An 18,146-nucleotide genomic window follows, 5' to 3' on the forward strand; every position below is an offset into this window, starting at 1 on the left:
TTTTCCCTTTCCTATATGAATATCTTTTGTTTCTTATGTTGCTTTATTGGCACTGGGTAGGATTGCCATTAAAGTTGAATAGTAGCAGTGAGAGAGGGTATCCTTGTCTTGTTTGTGATCTTGTGGAAACATACTCAGAATTTTACCATCAAGTATCTTAGGTATAGATTTTTTGGTAAATGCTCTTCATCAGGTAGATGAAATTCCCTTCTATTCCAGATTTGCCATGAGGGAGGTAGGTTCATTGGTTGGTTTTGAATCATGGGAGTGTGCTGAATTTTGTCATGTACCTTTTCTGCATATACTGAAAAGATCATATGGTTTTTCTCCTTGTTACTGTTAATGGTTTGTTTTAGTCAGCTATTTCGCTGCTGTGACTAAAAGGTTCTAACCAGTACAATTATAGAGGAGGAAGAGGGCTCACAGTTTCAGAGGTCTTAGTCCATAGAAGGCCAGCTTCATTCCTCAGGTCTCGAGGTGAGGCAGAACATCATGGCAAAAGAGCATGGCAGAGGGAAGCAGCTCACATCATCAGGAAGCAGAGACAGAGAGACAGAGGGAGGGAGAGTCTCCAATCTCCAGATACAAAATATATACCTAAAAGCAACACCTCAATTCTAATATCCTCCAGCCATACCCTACCACTTCAGTTCCCACTGTTAATCCCTATCAGGGGATTAAATCATTGATTAGGTTGAGTCTTCAATCATTTCTCCTCTGAACCTTCTTGCATTGTCTCACATGTGAGCTTTTGGGGGACACCTCATATCCAAACCTTAGCATGGTTTGAATTTCATTTATTGATACTTGGATGTTAACTCAATGTTGCTTACCTAAGATAAACCCAAATTACTTCTGGAATTTAGTGGCTTAAAAATAACAAACTTTATTAACTCACAGTATTCGTGGGTCAAGAATCCAATTTGAGAGCTGGAGATATAGTTTAGTTGGTAGAGTCCTTGCTTTGTAAACACAAGGCCCTGGGTTCAATCCCTAGCACTGAAAAAAAATATAGCTTGACTTAACTAGGTGACAGTGTTTTGAGGTCTCTCATCAGGTTGCAGTCAACCTGTCAGCTGAGGCTAAAGTTTCATATGAAGCTCAAATGAGGACAGAATCATGCTTCAAGTTCACTTAGGATTCAGTTCCCCATAGACTGCTGAAGTTCTATTTCTGGATACATATACATTTAGGATTAAATTTTGTTGATGAACTCCATTTATTATTTTGAAATGCCCCTCATATTCCAGAAAAATATCCTTAATCTGAAGTATTTTTCTGATATGAATACTCTCTATATTTCATTTTTAAAAACAGATTTACTATGGTGTAATTCACACATTATGCAATTCACCCTCTTAAAGTATAATTCAATATTTTAAGTATATTTACAATTATCATTACAATGTAACTTAAAAACAGTTAAAAAAAAGCCCCAGGCCCAGTAGCTATTACTCCCCGTCTCAACCCCAAGTTGGGGCATATTTTCCGTCTTTATATGTTTGTACATTTGTTGTGGACATAATTTTGTAAAATTACATTGTGTTTTGTGCCTGGATTCTTTAGTATAATGCTTTCAAGGTTCATGAAGTTATGAAGATTTACACCTATGTTTTCTTTGAAGAATTTTATAGTTTTGGCTTTTACATTCCTATCTTTGATCCATTTTGACCTGATGCAGTAATTTTTAGGTATGTAATGAGCTAAGACTTTTTTTTTTGTTCTAATTGGTTGTACATGATAATAGAATACATTTTGATACATTGTACACAAATGGAGCATAACTTCTCATTTCTTTGGCTGTACATGCTGCTGAGATACTCCAATAGTGTAATAATACATGTATATAGGGTAATAATGTCTGTCTCATTCTACCATCCTTCCCATCCCTACTGCCCTACCCCTTCCCTCACTTCTCCCTGCACAATCCAAAGTTCCTTCATTCTCACCACCCCCAATGTAGAGCATCTGCTTATCAAAGAAAACATTCAGCCTTTGGTTTTTTTGGGACTGGCTTATTTCGCTTAGCATGATATCCTTTTGTTCCATCCATTTACCTGCAAATGCCATAATTTCATTCTTCTTTAAGGCTGAGTAATATTCCATTGTGTGTACATGCCACAGTTTCTTTATCCATTCATCTGTTGAAGGGCATCTAGGTTGGTTCCATAGTTTAGCTATTGTGAATTGAGCTGCTATAAACATTGATGTGGCTACCTCACTGTAGTATGCTGATTTTAAGTTCTTTTGGTATAAAGTGAGGAGAGGGATAGCTGGGTCAAATGGTGGCTCTGTTTCAAGTTTTCTGAGGAATCTCCATACTGCTTTCCAGAGTGGCTGCACCAGTTCACAACCCCATCAGCAATGTACGAGTGTACCTTTTCTCCATGTCCTCGACAACACTTATTACTGCTTTTATTCTTGATAATTGCCATTATGACAGGAGTGAAATAAAATCTTAGTTTTGATTTGCATTTCTCTAATTGCTCGAGATGATGAACATTTTTTCATGTTTGTTGATCAATTGTATTTCTTCTTTTGTGAAGTGTTTGTTCAGTTCCTTAGCCTATTTATTGATTTGTGTGTGTGTTACGTTTTTTGAGTTCTTTATATATCCTAGAGATTAGTGCCCTATCTGAGGTGTATGTGGTAAAGATTTTCTCCCATTCTGTAGGCTCTCTCTTCACATTGATTGTTTCCTTTGCTGCTTTTTAGTTTGAATCCATCCCATTTATTGATTCTTAATTTTATTTCTTACACTTTAAGAGTCTTATTAAGGAAGTCAGGTCCTAAGCAAATATGATGAAGATTTGGGCTTACTTTTTCTTATATTTGGCGAAGGGTCTCAGGTCACATTCCTAGGTCTTGATCCATTTTGAGTTGATTTTTGTGCAGGGTGAGAGATAGGAGTTTAATTTCATTTTGCTGCATACGGATTTCCAGTTTTCCTAGCACCATTTATTGAATAGACTATCTTTTCTCCAATGTATGTTTCTGGCATCTTTGTCTAGTATGAGATATTTATATTTATGTGGGTTTGTCTCTGTCTTCTATTTTGTACCATTGGTCTACATGTCTTTTTTGGTGCCAGTATCATGCTATTTTTGTTACTGTTGCTGTGTAGTATAGTTGAAGGTCTGGTATTGTGATGCCTCCTGTTTCACTCTTCTTGCTAATGATTCCTTTGGCGATTCTGGGTCTCTTATTTTTACAAATGAATTTCATGATTGCTTTTTCTAGTTATATGAAGAATGTCATTCTTTTGTCATTTGAATTTTAACAGGAATTGCATTAAATCTGTATAATACTTTTGGTAGTATGGTCATTTTGACAATATTAATTCTGCCTATCCAAGAGCTTGGGAGGTCTTTCCATCTTCTAAGGTCTTCTTCAATTTCTTTCTTTAGTGTTCTGTAGTTTTCATTGTAGAGGTCTTTCACCTCTTTTGTTAGCTTGATTACCAAGTGTTTTTTTTTTTTTTTTTTTTGAGGCTATAACAGGATAGTTTTCCTAATTTCTCTTGCAGTGGATTCATCACTTATGTATAGAAATGCATTTGATTTATGGGTATTGATTTTATATCCTGCTACTTTACCGAATTAATTTATGAGTTCTAGAAGTTCTGGTGGCATTTTTTGGATCTTCTAAATATAGAATCATGTCCTCAGCAAATAGTGATAGTTTGAGTTCTTCTTTTCCTATTCATATCCCTTTAATTTCTTTTGTCTGTCTGATTGCTCTGGCTAGAGTTTCAAGGATGATGTTGAATAGAAGTGATGAAAGAGGGCATCCTTGTTTTGTTCCAGTTTTAGAATGATGTTGGCCATGGGCTTAGACTAGATAGCTTTTACAGTGTTGAAGTATGTTCTTGCTATCCCTAGTTTTTCTACTGTTTTGAACATGCAGAGGCACTGTATTTTGTCAAATGCTTTCTCCACGTCTATTGAGTTAATCAGATGATTCTTGTCTTTAAGTTGTATTATGTGTATTGATTTCCATATGTTGAACCAAACTTTCATCCCTGGGATGAAACCCATTTGATAGTGGTGCACTATCTTTTAAGTATGTTTTTGTATGCAATTTGCCAGAATTTTATTGAGAATTTTTGCATCTCTGTTCATCAGTGATATTGGTTTGAAGTTTTCTTTCTTGATGTGTTTTTGGTTTTGGTGTCAGGATGGTACTGGCCTCATAGAATGAGTTTGGAAGGGTTCTCCCCTTGTCTATTTCATGGAATAATTTGAGGAGTATTGGTGTTAATTGTTCTTTGAAGATCTTGTAGAACTTGGCTGAGAATCCATCTGGTCCTGGGCTTTTCTTGGTTGAGAGACTTTTGATGGCATCTTCTGTTTCATTACTTGGAATTGATCTGTTTAAGTTATGTATGTCTTCCTGCTTTAGTTTGGATAGATCATGTGTCTCTAGAAATTTGTCAATGTCTTTGAGATTTTCTATTTTATTTGAGTATAAATTTTCAAAATAGTTTCTAATTATCTTCTGTATTTCAGAAGTGTTCATCATATTTCCTTTTTCATCATGAATATTAGTAATTTGAATTTTCTCTCTCTCTCCATTAATGTAGCTAAGGGTTTATAATTTATTTTTTCAAAGAACCAACTTTCTGTTTTGTCATTTTTTTGAATTGTTTCTTTTGTTTCAATTTCATTGATTTCAGTTCTGATTTAATTATTTTCTGTCTTCTACTGCTCTTGGGTGTTGACTTACTCTTTTCTTCCTATGGGTTTGAGATATAATGTTAGGTCATTTAGTTGTTGACTTTTTATTCTTTTAATATATGATCTTAATGCAATGAATTTTCCTCTTAATATTGCCTTTGTAGCATCCCAGAGATTTTGATATGTTGCATTGGTATTCTTATTTACCACTAAGTATTTTTTTATTTCCTCCCTTATTTCTTCCGCTATCTGTTCGCCATTCAATAGCATGTTATTCAGTCTCCAGGTGTTGGAGTAGCTTTTATTTTTTATTTTATTGTTGATTTCCAGTTTCATTCCATTATGGTCTAATAGAATACAGGGTAGGATTTCTATATTTTTGTATTTGTGGCATACAAATATGGTCTATTTTAGAGAAGGATTCATGTGCTGCTAAGAAGAAAGTATATTGACTCAATGATGGATGAAATACTCTATATATGTCCATTAAGTCTGAATCATTGATTATATCATTTGATTCTATAGTCTCTTTGTTTAGTTTTTGTCTTAAAGATCTATCCAATGGTGAGAGAGATGTGTTAAAGTCACCCACTATTATTGTGTTGTTGTCTATTTGATTCTTGAAAGTGAGAAGGGTTGGTTTTATGTATGTAGGTTCTCCATTGTTTGGGGCATATAAATTTACAATTGTTATGTCTTGTCAATGTATGATTCCCTTAAGCAGAATGAAATGTCCTTCTTTATCCCTTCTGACCAACTTTGAAGTCCACTTTTTCTGATAAGAGGATGGAAACCCTTGCTTGTTTACACAGTCTATGTGAGTGATATGTTTTTTCCTAACCGTTCACCTTCAGTCTGTGGATATCTTTTCCTTTAAAATGATGTCTCTTCTTGTAAGCACAAGGCCCTGGGTTCGATCCCCAGCACCGCGAATAAAAAAAAAAAAAAAAAAAAGATGATGTCTCTTGAAGATTGCATATTGTTGGGGTCTTTTTAACAAGTCCATTCTGCCAGTCTATGTCTTTTGATTGATGAGTTTAGGCCATTAACTTTCAGGGTTATTATTGAGATATGATTTGTATTCCTGGTCATTTTGGTTTTTAACTTGCTTAGTTTCTCCTTTGATTGACCTTTCCTTTAGTGTAATTCCTCCCTTTGTTGGTGTTGTTTTTGTTTCTTTTGCTTCATTCTCATGGAATATTTTGTTGAGAATGTTCAGTAGTGAAGGCTTTCTAATTGTGAATTTTTTAACTTTTGTTTATCATGGAAGGTTTTTATTTCATCTTCACATCTGAAGCTTCATTTTACTGAATATAAAATTCTTGGTTGACATCCATTTTCTTTTAGAGCTTGATATATGTTATTCCAGGACTTCCTGGCCTTGAGGGTCTGGATTGAGAAATCAACTGAGATCCGAATTGGTTTCCCCCTATATGAAATTGATTTTTTTCTCTCATAGCCTTTAAAATTCTATCCTTATTCTCTGTGTTAGTCATTCTCATTATAACATGCTTTGGTATAGGGCTGCTGTAATTTTGTACATTTGGGGTCCTGTAAGCCTCTTGTAGTTGATTTTCCATTTCATTCTTTAGATTTGGGAAGTTTTCTGATATTATGTCATTGAAAAGATTGTGCATTCCTTTGGTTTGTATCTCCATGCCTTTGTTTATTCCAATAAATCTTAAATTTGGTCTTTTCATGTTATCCCATATTCCTTGGAAATTCTGTTTATGGTTTCTCTGTGCAGTTGACTTTATTTTCAAGAGTATAGATTTTGTCTTCATTGTCCGAGGTTCTGTCTTCCAAGTTGTCTAGTCTGTTGGTGATACTTTCCATTCAACTTTTAATTTGGTTTATTGTTTCCTTCATTTAGAGGATTTCTGCTTGATTACTTTTTATAATCTCTGCTTATTTATTAAAGTGATCTTTCACTTCTCTCCAATGCCATCCTTTATTTCAAAGATGAGTCTAATTATATATTTTCTAAACTCCTTCTCTGATGTTTCTTCTAGTGTGTTGTCTGAGGAGTCTATTGTTGGAACATCTTGGTTTGTTTGAGGTGCTTTGTCCCCTTGTTTTTTCATGTTGTTTGTGTATTTTCTCATTTAGTGCTATCGATCTGATGCAGTATAGTTTTTACCCTGTAGTCTTAGCGTGTCCCTGAAAGCTTTCAGTATCTTGCCTTTAAGAAAGGGCAAGACCAATATTAACAGTACCTAATGTAAACAATATACAGCCTTAAACCTAATAGTTCCTATTAATATGTCTATAGTTTTGTACCCTTGTCAAAAATCAATTGACCATATACACAAGGTTTTATTTCTGGCCTTCCAATTCTGTTCTACTGATCTATATTCTGTCTTGCCAATACAGTCTTGATTGTTTTTGCTTTTTAATAAATTTTGAAATCAGAAATTATAAGTCTTACTACTTTGTTTTCTTTTCTAAAGATTATTTTGGTTATTAAGAGTCCCTTCCAGTTCAAGTTTTCTGTTTCCTTTGTGAGCTTGTGCCTAGTTGTTCTATCTTTTATTGAAAGTGCGTTATTGCACTCTTCAACTATTGTACAATTGTTTTTTTTTTTTTTTTTTTGGCTTCATTTCTCTCAGTTATTGTTACATGAATTTTAGTTCTTTGTTGTTGGGTGTAAATGTGTATGTAAATGTTATATATCTTTCTTGTGGATTGACTCTTTTGTCACTTTGAAGTGTCCCTCTTTATTTGTAGTTACATTTTATGTCTTTTTTTTTTTTTTTTTTTTTTTTTTTTTTCTTTTTTGGAATACTTGGGGTTGAATCTTGGGTGCTCTACCACCGAGCTACATCCCTAACCCTTTTTATTTTTTGAGTTAGGGGCTCCCTAAGTTTCTGAGGCTGGCCTTGAACTTTCAGTTCTGCAATTACAGGCATGCACCCCCATGCCCTGCCAGTTTTGTTATCCCAGCAACTCAGGATCTGAGGCAGGAGGATTGCAGGTTTGAGGCCAACCTTGGCAATTTGGTGAGACCCTTTCCCAAAAATAAAAATAAAATAAAAAGAACTGGGAGTGAAGCTCAGTACTAGAGTGCCCCTGAGTTCAATTCCCAATACTAAAAAAAAAAAAAAAAAAAAAAAAAAAAAAAAAAAAAAGAAAAAAATTATCCCAGTATTTGGGTATTAAGAAGTTGATAGGCGCAGTGGCACATGCCTGTAATCCTAGTGGCTCTGGAGGCTGAGGTAGAAAGATTGCGAGTTAAAAATCAGCCTCAGCAGAAGCAAGGCATTAAGTAACTCAGTGAGACCCTGTCTGTAAAATACAAAATAGGGCTGAGGATGTGGCTCAATAGTTGAGTGTCCCTGAGTTCAATCTCTGGTAGCAACAACAATAACAACAAAAAGTTGATACCAGTATCTTGAATGTTTGGTAATAGTAGAATGTGCCAATTTTCTCTCCTTTTAGATTATTTTGACCTAAATCAAAAAGTTTCTTACATTTCTTTTCCTAAATAGTGAACTAGAATCTTTAATGAGGCATCAGTAATGATAAAGCAAATATATGTCAGCTACATAAATTATCACATGATATAGGTCTTTTTCTAAATAGAAATGAATTGGCTCTTGGCATATTTTTTTAAAAATTATTTTTAGTTGTAAATGGGCATAATAACTCCATTTATTTATTTTTATGTGATGCTGAGGATTGAATTCAGTGCCTCACATGTGCTAGGCAAGCGCTCTCCCACTGAGCTACAACCCCAGCCCTGGGCATAGTTTTTTAAAATAATTATTGACAGAAATTTCACCTAGTGAAGTGTCCAGATTGTTATGCTGTAAGTGGCATTATACTGGATATTTATTTACTAGTAGATTGACAAATTCCTTAGTGAAAATATGGATTAAAAAAAGATTTATGGGGGCTGGGGTTGTAGCTCAGTGGTGGAGTGCTCACTTAGCACATGTGAGGCACTGAGTTTGATCCTTAGCATTACCCTAGGATAAATAAATAAAATAAAGATACTGTGTCTATCTACAACTAAAAAATATTAAAAAAAAAGATTTATGTTGACTGCAGCTCATGTGCGTAGTGTCTCTGAGGCCCTGGGTTCAGTTCCCAGAACCAAAAGAAAAGAAAAAGATTTATGTAACAAAAGGAAAAATTTTATTCATTTAGTGAAAAATAAATGAGTTTGTATTTATATGATTAAGAATTTCTCCACGGTACAATACTATAAAATCACTTTTGAATTAGGAAATTCTAACCATTTTTTTCTTTAAAAACTTTTTTTTTAAGTTTATAGAATCATTTTTCAACCTTGCCTCAGAAATAATGCTGTTGCCTCAGTGGATGCATTACCCTATGGTGCGTTTGGATTGTGAAGATTTGAAGACAGGCTTGACAAATAAAGCAAAAGCCTTTGCAAACATATTATTAAATGACATAGCCTCAAAACATAGAAAAGAAAATGAAAGGTAAGTAGAATTAATTGCCATACTCAGAATAATAGGGTCAAAAGAAATATTTTGCTAAAATAATTCTCATTTAAAAAGAAAAGATGAACACAAATAAGTACTTAGAACTTCTCCTCCATAGCTGCCTTCCTAAGGAGCTTCCTCTGTAGTTCAATTGGGCTGAGTTCTTTTTGTTTGGTTCTTTTTGAGACGGATTTTAAGGCAACTCAGGATTGAAGAAAAAAAAAGAAAAGAAATGGAAAGAAATCATTGTTTGGATACAGGAAGCATGACAATACAAAGAGGATAGATTTTCTGTGATACTGAGAAGACCTATAATCATTCCTTACCCCAATATTTATTTGTATCACATACCTTACTTGTCTTTTTTGTGAAATGAAGATAGTGATAACTACTTTGTTGGGTAGCTATAAAATTGGATTCATAAACCAACCTGTTAGCTGTGTGTCATACAGTTAATGTTTTATTTTTCTCACACTTTAAAATTTTGTTTAAACAAATTTTCCATTTGCTATCAACATTTCAAAATTCAGATCACACACAAAGCTCACATGTCCATGTACACACACACACACACACACACACACACACACCTTCACACCCACACACTAGATTTCTTACTTTTCTTGAAAAATTTAAGACTATGCCACTGCAGTGGTAAATGGAACTAAGAAATGACTTTCCTCTTTAGATGGGAAATGTGTCCTGTGGTTTGTTCACCAGTCGTCAAGCAACTCATCATCAAAATTCATTTAAGTCATTTGTTTCCTCTCTGCCCTCCTCCCAAAATTTGAGTTTGTAACTTCTGTAAAGGTTAAAACTAATTTATGTATAAGACCTAGCTCAGCACCTGACACATGGTACCTTATAGATGTTAGCTATTATATTTATCTTTCCAGAAGCAGTGTGAAAAAAGTATGTTTTGGAATCAGACCTGAATTTGTATCCTGGCTCTGCAATTAACTAATTCTGTTATGTGGGCAAGTTACTTAATTTCCCTGAGCCTCAGTTTCCTGCTATGTCATCTATGAAGAACACCTAGAATTACTGTTATGATAATAGAAAACATTTGTAAAACATCAAGCTTTATGACTAACATAAAATAGGCACCCAATAAATATTTTAAAATGAATAAATAAATGTCAGAAAGTGAAATGTTTATCAGGTATACTTAATACAAAAGCATACGTACCACACAAAAAGCTACCAAAGATGGTTAAGTATTAGACCTTATCTTTTTCTTGAGAGTTTTACAATTTCATTAAGATCAATGATGATGGCACAATTAATTCAGAAATGATTGTATGTTTAACATAACCTTTTTAAATTTTTTATTTTTATAGTATTTGAAAATGTTATTTCCAATAAAATGTTTATTGAAAATGTTATTTCCAATAAAATGACTATAATTTATAAACCCATGATTAAAGGGCAGCTGTAAAGTCTTCCAGTTTCCTCCACCTAGTTCATTCTTTAACTCCTTCCTGTATAAATTCTAGGCTTCAGATAGAGGAAAAGTGTTGCCACTAGGTTAAGTGCAATTTGCTTGGGCTGCCTCGATCTTACCACATTGTTTGCCTCCTGTTCTTTCACTGAAATATCTCTATCCAAGGGACAGATTCTGCTCTATGAAGAAGAAAATTTCCTCAAGAGATTATCTATCTTTTTGCATTATTCACACTGAGACATCCCTTCTGTTTTTGATAATCAAGAATTAACTATGAAGTTCTGCATGATCAGACTCTTGCTAACCTGTCCAACTTCATACCAGGTCCTTTCCCTTGGCCTGTTTATTATCTTAAAGTATGCCAAATTTACTGCTGTCTCAGGGCCTTTGTCTTTGCTGATCTTTCTTCCTGAAAGCTCTTTTCCTGATACTTAACAGTTTTCTTTTCTCGCCTTGAGAGAGGCCTTCCTTAGCTACTCTATATAAAATAGATTCCTTCCCTCCACTCTCTAATTCTTTCCCCCTTTTCCTTGCTTTATTTTTCTAGATAACACTTTTTTATTACTTAATATTGTGTATATTTATGTGCTTTCGACGTAAGGAGACTTAGCTCGAATATAAGCTTTATTAGAGCAAGGACTTGGTTGTATTTGCTGCTGTTTCTCTAGTGCTTAGAACTTTGCTTAGTACCTTGTAGGCACTCAATTGTTTATTAAAGGAACAAGTTAATTCCCCCACATAATATATATGAAATAATTGCATGAACTAAAATTTATTTTTAAAATCATATCACCTTTATCCTGTTTGTTTGTTTGTTTGTTTTTTGCATGGGCTTTCCCCCCCTTATATGTCTGGTAATGACATGACAATACAGGTATTTTAAAGCACAGGATGACAGGTGACAATTCTATAAAATGTTGTTTAGTTCAGTAATTGCTATAGGGTATCTAGGACTTGCATACATAGGATATTAAAAGAGAATTGTAACATCAAAAATATAAATAAGGATTTGATATATTTAATTCCTATATGGTCATGTTTCACAAAAGACACTAATAACAATAGCTAAACTAATGATTATAGTTACTGATAAATGAGAGTGTACTATATTTTAGACTCTTTACATTTGTTATTGCATTATACCAATATCCATCAAGATGAAAATTAATAGCTTTATTTTAAAAATATGGAAACTGAACCTTAGAGATTAGCTGAAGTTCACAATGCTAGTAGAAACTGAGTCAGAATTTAAATTTGTGACTGCTTGGTCCAAGGTATGTTTATCTGGGTAGTCAAGAGGGTTGAAGAAATTACTAGAAAAAAATTAAATATGCCATAATTTCACATGAAAATATTATATTATTTTATGGATTTTATTAACATGTATACTGAGTTCTATCAGACAAGTTAAGCTTAACTATTATATGATATCTTAATGAATTAACCAATTATTTTTAGGATATTCAGGTCACATTTTATGCTAATCATAATAATACACATTTATTGAATATAACATTAATTACCATAAGAATAGTAAAGCAGAGTATCATGTCAGTATTTGCAGTGAATTTGAAGCAATTAAAGAACATGCTTTAAAAGTCCCTGAAACAACAGAAGAGATGATGGAACTAATATCTTATGTAGAAAAAGCCCGAACTGTAGGAATTCAAGAGTTGGCCTTAAGAATCCAGGTAAGAACTTTAAATTTACATATTTTAAATAGTTTTTTTCATTGTGAAATATGATATACATATTGAGAGTATGTCAAACATAGTTAAAAATGATTTTGAAGTGAGCATCTATGTTGCTACCAACCAGGTCAAGAAATAGGATTACCCCAGAAAGTGTGTGTGTGACTTTCTGGGCATAGCCCCTTCTTTCCCTCTCCTCCTCCAGTATTTAGAGGCTTACACTTGATTTTTATAATAATCCTCTGTTTGATTTTCTTTAGTTTCACCAATTGTATATATATTCTTAACCACAATAATTAAAAAAATTTTTTTTCTTTTATAGTTTCTATATTGAATAGTATGCTTATGCCTTACCTGGTATAAGATTATATACCTATTCACCTATATTTAACTTTCATTCTTTGTTTACAGACTTTTAAACATAACAGACATACTGAAAGTCACATAAAACATAAATTATTCAATTTAGAACATTATAAAGTAAATAGCCAACAGTCACTACCCCGGGAAAGAAATAGAACCAACACATAGATATCCATCACAATCCCTTGTCCTTTTCTGGTTGTGAGCATGGTCCTGATGTTGATAGTAATCACTTCTTTTCTCTAGTTTCACCATCTAAATATGTGTTTTTAATCAATATCATTAATTTTTATCTGAATTTGATCTTTACTTAAAGGGAATCATTCTTTTCTTATTCTTTTGCATCTTATCAGTACTATGTTAATGTCATTTTTCCTCTTAACTTTAGTTAATTTACATTTGTCTAGTATTCCATTTCATACTATATCATATTACTGTTCTGGATATTGTTTTTACTTTTGCTATTAACAGCAATGCGGCTGAAAACATTTCTATACATGTATCCTGCTGTATATATTCATGTATTTCTCCCAGATGTCACAGTATATGCTTTTCTTCACCTTTACTGTATTTATTTTTTTAAATACTGGAGATTGAACCAGAGGTGCTTTACCACTGATCTACATCTCCAGCCCTTTAATTTTTTTTTTTTTTTTTTTTTTTTTTTTAGACAGGGTTTTGTAAGTCCCTGAGGCTGGCCTCAAACTTGTGATTCTTCTGACTTAGTCTCCTGAGTCACTGGCCTTGTAGGCTTGTACTACTGCACTTAGCTGTGAATTTTATTGTGTTTTTAATGTGCATTTTCCTGAAGACAAATGAATTTTAACACTTGCCCTAAGCTTGTTGGCCATTTAAAGTTTTTGTGTGAAATAGTAATACATATCTTTTGCCCATTTTTCTTTTGAGTTGAATGTTTGTATGTCTCATTTACTAATTTGTAGTAACACATACATATATACATAGCATAGATTAACATCTTAACCTTTTATTAGTATATACAGTTCAGTGTAGTAGTTTTTAATATATTATTGATCAGTATCCTTTCTTCACTCTTTATTTTGTTTTAATTTTTTAATGGTGTTTTTGATAGAAGGTCTTAATTTCAGTACAATTAGATGGAGCAGACTTTTATAACTAGAGCTTTTATTTATTTATTTTTTTCAGTGCTGGGGATTGAACCCAGGGCCTTGTGCTTGTGAGGCAAGCACTCTACCAACTGAGCTATCTCCCCAGCTCATATAGCTCGAGCTTTTAAGAAATCGTTTTGTACCTGGGATCATCAAAGATTTTTTTCTTATATTATTTTTGATAAGCTATTTAGTTTTGCCATTCAGGTTTGATTTTTGGTATTTCAAAATTTTATTTTGTGAGTGGTGTAAAGCCCAATTCCTTTCTTCCATTTTTCCTCTCCCATTCCTCCCTCCCCTCTTTCTTCTTTTTCTCCTCTCTCTCTTTCTCTCTCTCTCTCTGTTTTGAGGCAGAGGTTCTAGCCATGTTTTCCAGGTTGGTCTAGAATTTGTGATCCTTCTGCCTCAGCCTCTAGAGTAGCTGGAATTGCAGGAATGTGCCACCATACCTGGCTTAAGACACAATCTTAATATTTTTCCATATAGATAGACAATTTTGTTTATTGAAGGAGACATCCCCCATTACTCTGTCATGTATCAAGTATCCATATATGTGAAGATTTGTTTTGAGGTATTCTGTTCACTTCTATTAACCTTTTTGTCTGTCTTTTCCCAGTACCATACTCATTTAATTACAAGAAGTAAATAGTAATAGCAACAGTAAGTCATGATACCCAGCATAGTGTGTACCCTCTTAATCAAGTTTCTTGCTAGTTTCTGGTTCTTAGCATTTTCATGTACATTTTCATATACATTTTAGAATCAACTCTTCATGTTCCAGATAAATCTGTTGGCATTTTGCTTAGAAATATATTAAATGGGTGATGGAGAGAAGTGACACATTTATAAGATGAAATCTGATTCATGATAGAGCTTATATTTATTTATCTGCTCTTTAACATCTCTCAGCTTTTAGTTTTCTCTGTAGAAGTTGTACACATCTTTTTTTAGATAATTTCAAGTATTAAATATCTTTTACATATAGATGTTATCTTTAAAGTTTTTCATCTTCTGTTCGTTGTTTGAATAGAGAAACACAATTTATTAAAATAAGGAACAGACTTTTTAGAACAGTTCTAGATTTACAGAAAAATTTATTATATAGTAGAGTTCTCTGAATAGTTTTCCTCTCTGCACACACTCAGTTTCCCCATTGTTAACATTAATATGGTACATATGTTACAATTAATAAACCAATATTGACACATTATTATTAAATGAAGCCCATGGTTTATTTAGATTTCCTTAGGTTTTACCTAATGTCCTTTTTTTGTTCCAGAATGCACCTCATCTATGGTACCATATTTCATCTAGTCATTTCTCCATAGTCTTCTGGGGCTATGATAGTTTCTTAGGCTTTTTTGTTTGTTTTTGATGGCTTGATAGTTTGAAGAGTACTGGTTAGGTATATATAGAGTGGCCCTCTATTAATGTTTTTCTCATGATGAGACTAATGCATGGGGGTGTTTTTGGAGGAGGATCACAGAATAAAGTACCATTTTCATCTTATCATATCAAGGGCATATATTAATAATATGACATCACTGTTGATGTTGGTCTTGGTACCTGGTGAAACTAGTGTTTATCAAGTCTCTCTAATCTTCCTTTTACCCCATTCTATTTTATTCTCTCTCTCTCTCTCTTTTGTGGGGGATACTTGAGATTGAACCCAGGAGTGCTTTACAAATGAGCTATATCCCCAGCCCTTTTTAAAAGTTTTTAATTTTTCATTCAAGTTGCTGAGGCTGCTCTTAAACTTGTGATTCTCCTGCCTCTGCCCTCTGAGTCACTAGAAGTATAGGCATGCACTACTACGTGCAGCCCATTTTATACTCTTTGGAAAGAAGTCACTATGTACAGCCCATACTTAAGAAGTGGGAAGTTATGTTCTCCCTCCTTTAAGATGGAAATCTATATAATTTATTGGAATTCTCCTACATATGAGATTTGTCTGTGTCCTTCCATTTTAAAATTTATTCAGTCATTCATTTGTATCACTCTATGAATTCATTCATCACTTATGAATATTTATTTTATACATTAGACTATAACATAAAATTTATTTTTATACTAATATTCATCACCCTTGAGGTTAACTTTTAAAATTTTCTTATAAAAAATATATTTTTATTTTTTTATTTTAATAGTTTATGTGAAGACTATTCTAGAATGTCTATATATACCATCATGTAACTTATTAAGTTTTATTTCTGTCTTCATCAAATATTACACTTTTTTTTTTTTTTTTTTTTGATACTGGGCATTGAATCCACTGAGCCACATCCCCAGTCCTTTTTTGTATTTTATTTAGACACAGGATCTCACTGAGTTGCTTAGGGCCTTGCTAAGTTACTGGGGCTCACTCTCGCTTTGAACTCATGATCCTCCTGCCTCAGCCTCCTGAGCCAGTGGGATTACAGGCATGCACTCCTGTGCTTGGCTCAAATATTACACATTTCTAAAACTTTATTTTCTTTGCTTATATCGGGCTGGATGGAACCTCTAGTAGTACAGTGTTAAATAGCAGTACATGATGGCAGGCATTCTTGTCTTTATCTCATCTTCAAAGAGAAAGCTTTCAAGGTTTTACTATTAAATGTGGCATTTGCTGTACATTTTTCTGTAAATACTTTTATTAAATTATTGAGTTCCCTTCTGTTGTTGATATACTACTGGCTTTTTAAACATTATTATGAGGAGATATTGAATTTTATTTAACACTTTCTTTTGTATCTGTAGAGATGCTTGCATGTTCCCATACTTTTTCCTCTTTTAATGTATTAATGTAATTAACTGTATGAATCAATTTTTATTACGTTATATCTCTGTATGTATTATATATATATATTTTTATAACATAAAATCTAAAACTTAAATTAGCCTTTAAATCTGAATTTCAATTTTTAAATATCACAGCACTATGATACAACATATGGATCAATGAAAGCAATAGGGACTAGACTTGGTAGAACATGCCTGTAATCCCAGTGGCTTGGGAGGCTGAGACAGGAGGATCATGAGTTCAAAGCCAGCTTCAGCAACTTAGCGAGGTCCTAAGCAACTCAGAGAGACCCTGTCTCTAAATACAATACAAAATAGGGCTAGGGATGTGACTCAGAGGTTGAGTGCCCCTGAGTTCAATCCCCAGTACCAAAAAAAAAAAAAAAAAAAAAGTAATAGGAGATAAAAAAAATATTCTTTTTCTCTACTCAGATTAATCTGTTTTTTTTTCACTTTGACATTTACCCCTAAACTCCTGGACTATTGCTGTAATGTTAAGTAGCCAAAAATAAATAAACAAACAAACAAATAAATAAATAAATAAATGAATGAATGAATGAATGAATGAATGAATGGCAATATCACTGGAAATGCAAAATAAAACTATAGATAATAAAATAGTTTTTCACAAAAGACTCAAAAAAATTTAAATCTAGGAATAAAATGAATTTAAGATCCTTTAAAAAATTTCAAGGGTTGCTGAGTATTTGAACACCTTTTTTAGTCATATGCAAGGAGGGCGAAGAGTACCTTTTTATTTTGCCAACTGCACGTAAAAATCTTGAAAAGGTTTACTGCCTCTATAAAAATACAATTGCATGACCTGATCCAAATTAATATAACACATATTGAAATACCCTTGTGATTTGAGAATTGCAAAAAATATTGATAACTAATTTGAGTCACATTGAAATTTGAAAGAATTATTAGAGGTTGTTGGATTTTCATAATGCCTCAGATTTTCCATATGGTATATTTTATCTAGAGTTTCTTTTTTAGGAATCTAAACGCCAAATGAGTTACTTTTTAGATAATTTTCTATATCCTCAAGAAGACTTAGCTTTAAATGCAACTGTCCTCATGTGGCCTAGAAAAATCAGTCCTGTCTTTAATGAAAATGATGAGGTAAATGTATTTTTCTGTATGTATGTTTATATTCTGACATTTTCAGCACATGTGCACATTTAATTTTCATACCTACTTGCCACCTACTTTTAAAAACTGGATATTTCATTGTAAATTTGAGTCTGACCACATTTATGTCCCTGAAGACTCAGGACACACTTTGAGGTTTAACTCACAGGGTTTGGTAAGAAACATTACCAAACATTAAAGAAGTCAGACTATTACATAAATTGATGGTAGTAAGTGCTGAACGAAAAGCTTTCCTTTTATTAACCCATCAAATATTTGTAAAAAATCCCAGGTTCTCCTGTTTCTCCCGTTTCATAGATAAGAAAAATGAAACTCGGGTGTTAATAACTTAATATCATAGAGACAAAAGCAGATTTAGCATTTTTTATCAGACTGAATATAGTTCAAAATTTGAAAAATTCTTAATACAAATCAGCATAACTAAATTGGGAGGTAAATGGAATAGTAATAGAAAGCAT

General features: G+C 33.1%; 1 protein-coding gene across 1 annotated transcript in view; it reads left to right on the top strand.

Moving 5' to 3' along the window:
- LOC306647289 (dynein axonemal heavy chain 12-like) overlaps nucleotides 1–18,146 on the top strand; it is a 332,440-nt gene that overhangs the window by 36,813 nt on the left and 277,481 nt on the right. The window contains 3 exon segments of the mRNA XM_079116520.1: nucleotides 8,946–9,124; nucleotides 12,127–12,262; nucleotides 17,533–17,658. Of these exon segments, the coding sequence (XP_078972646.1) occupies nucleotides 8,946–9,124; nucleotides 12,127–12,262; nucleotides 17,533–17,658 (441 nt within the window).

Source organism: Sciurus vulgaris (assembly GCF_902686455.1).
Source record: "Sciurus vulgaris genome assembly, chromosome: 16".
In the NCBI taxonomy this organism is placed as follows: domain Eukaryota; kingdom Metazoa; phylum Chordata; class Mammalia; order Rodentia; family Sciuridae; genus Sciurus; species Sciurus vulgaris.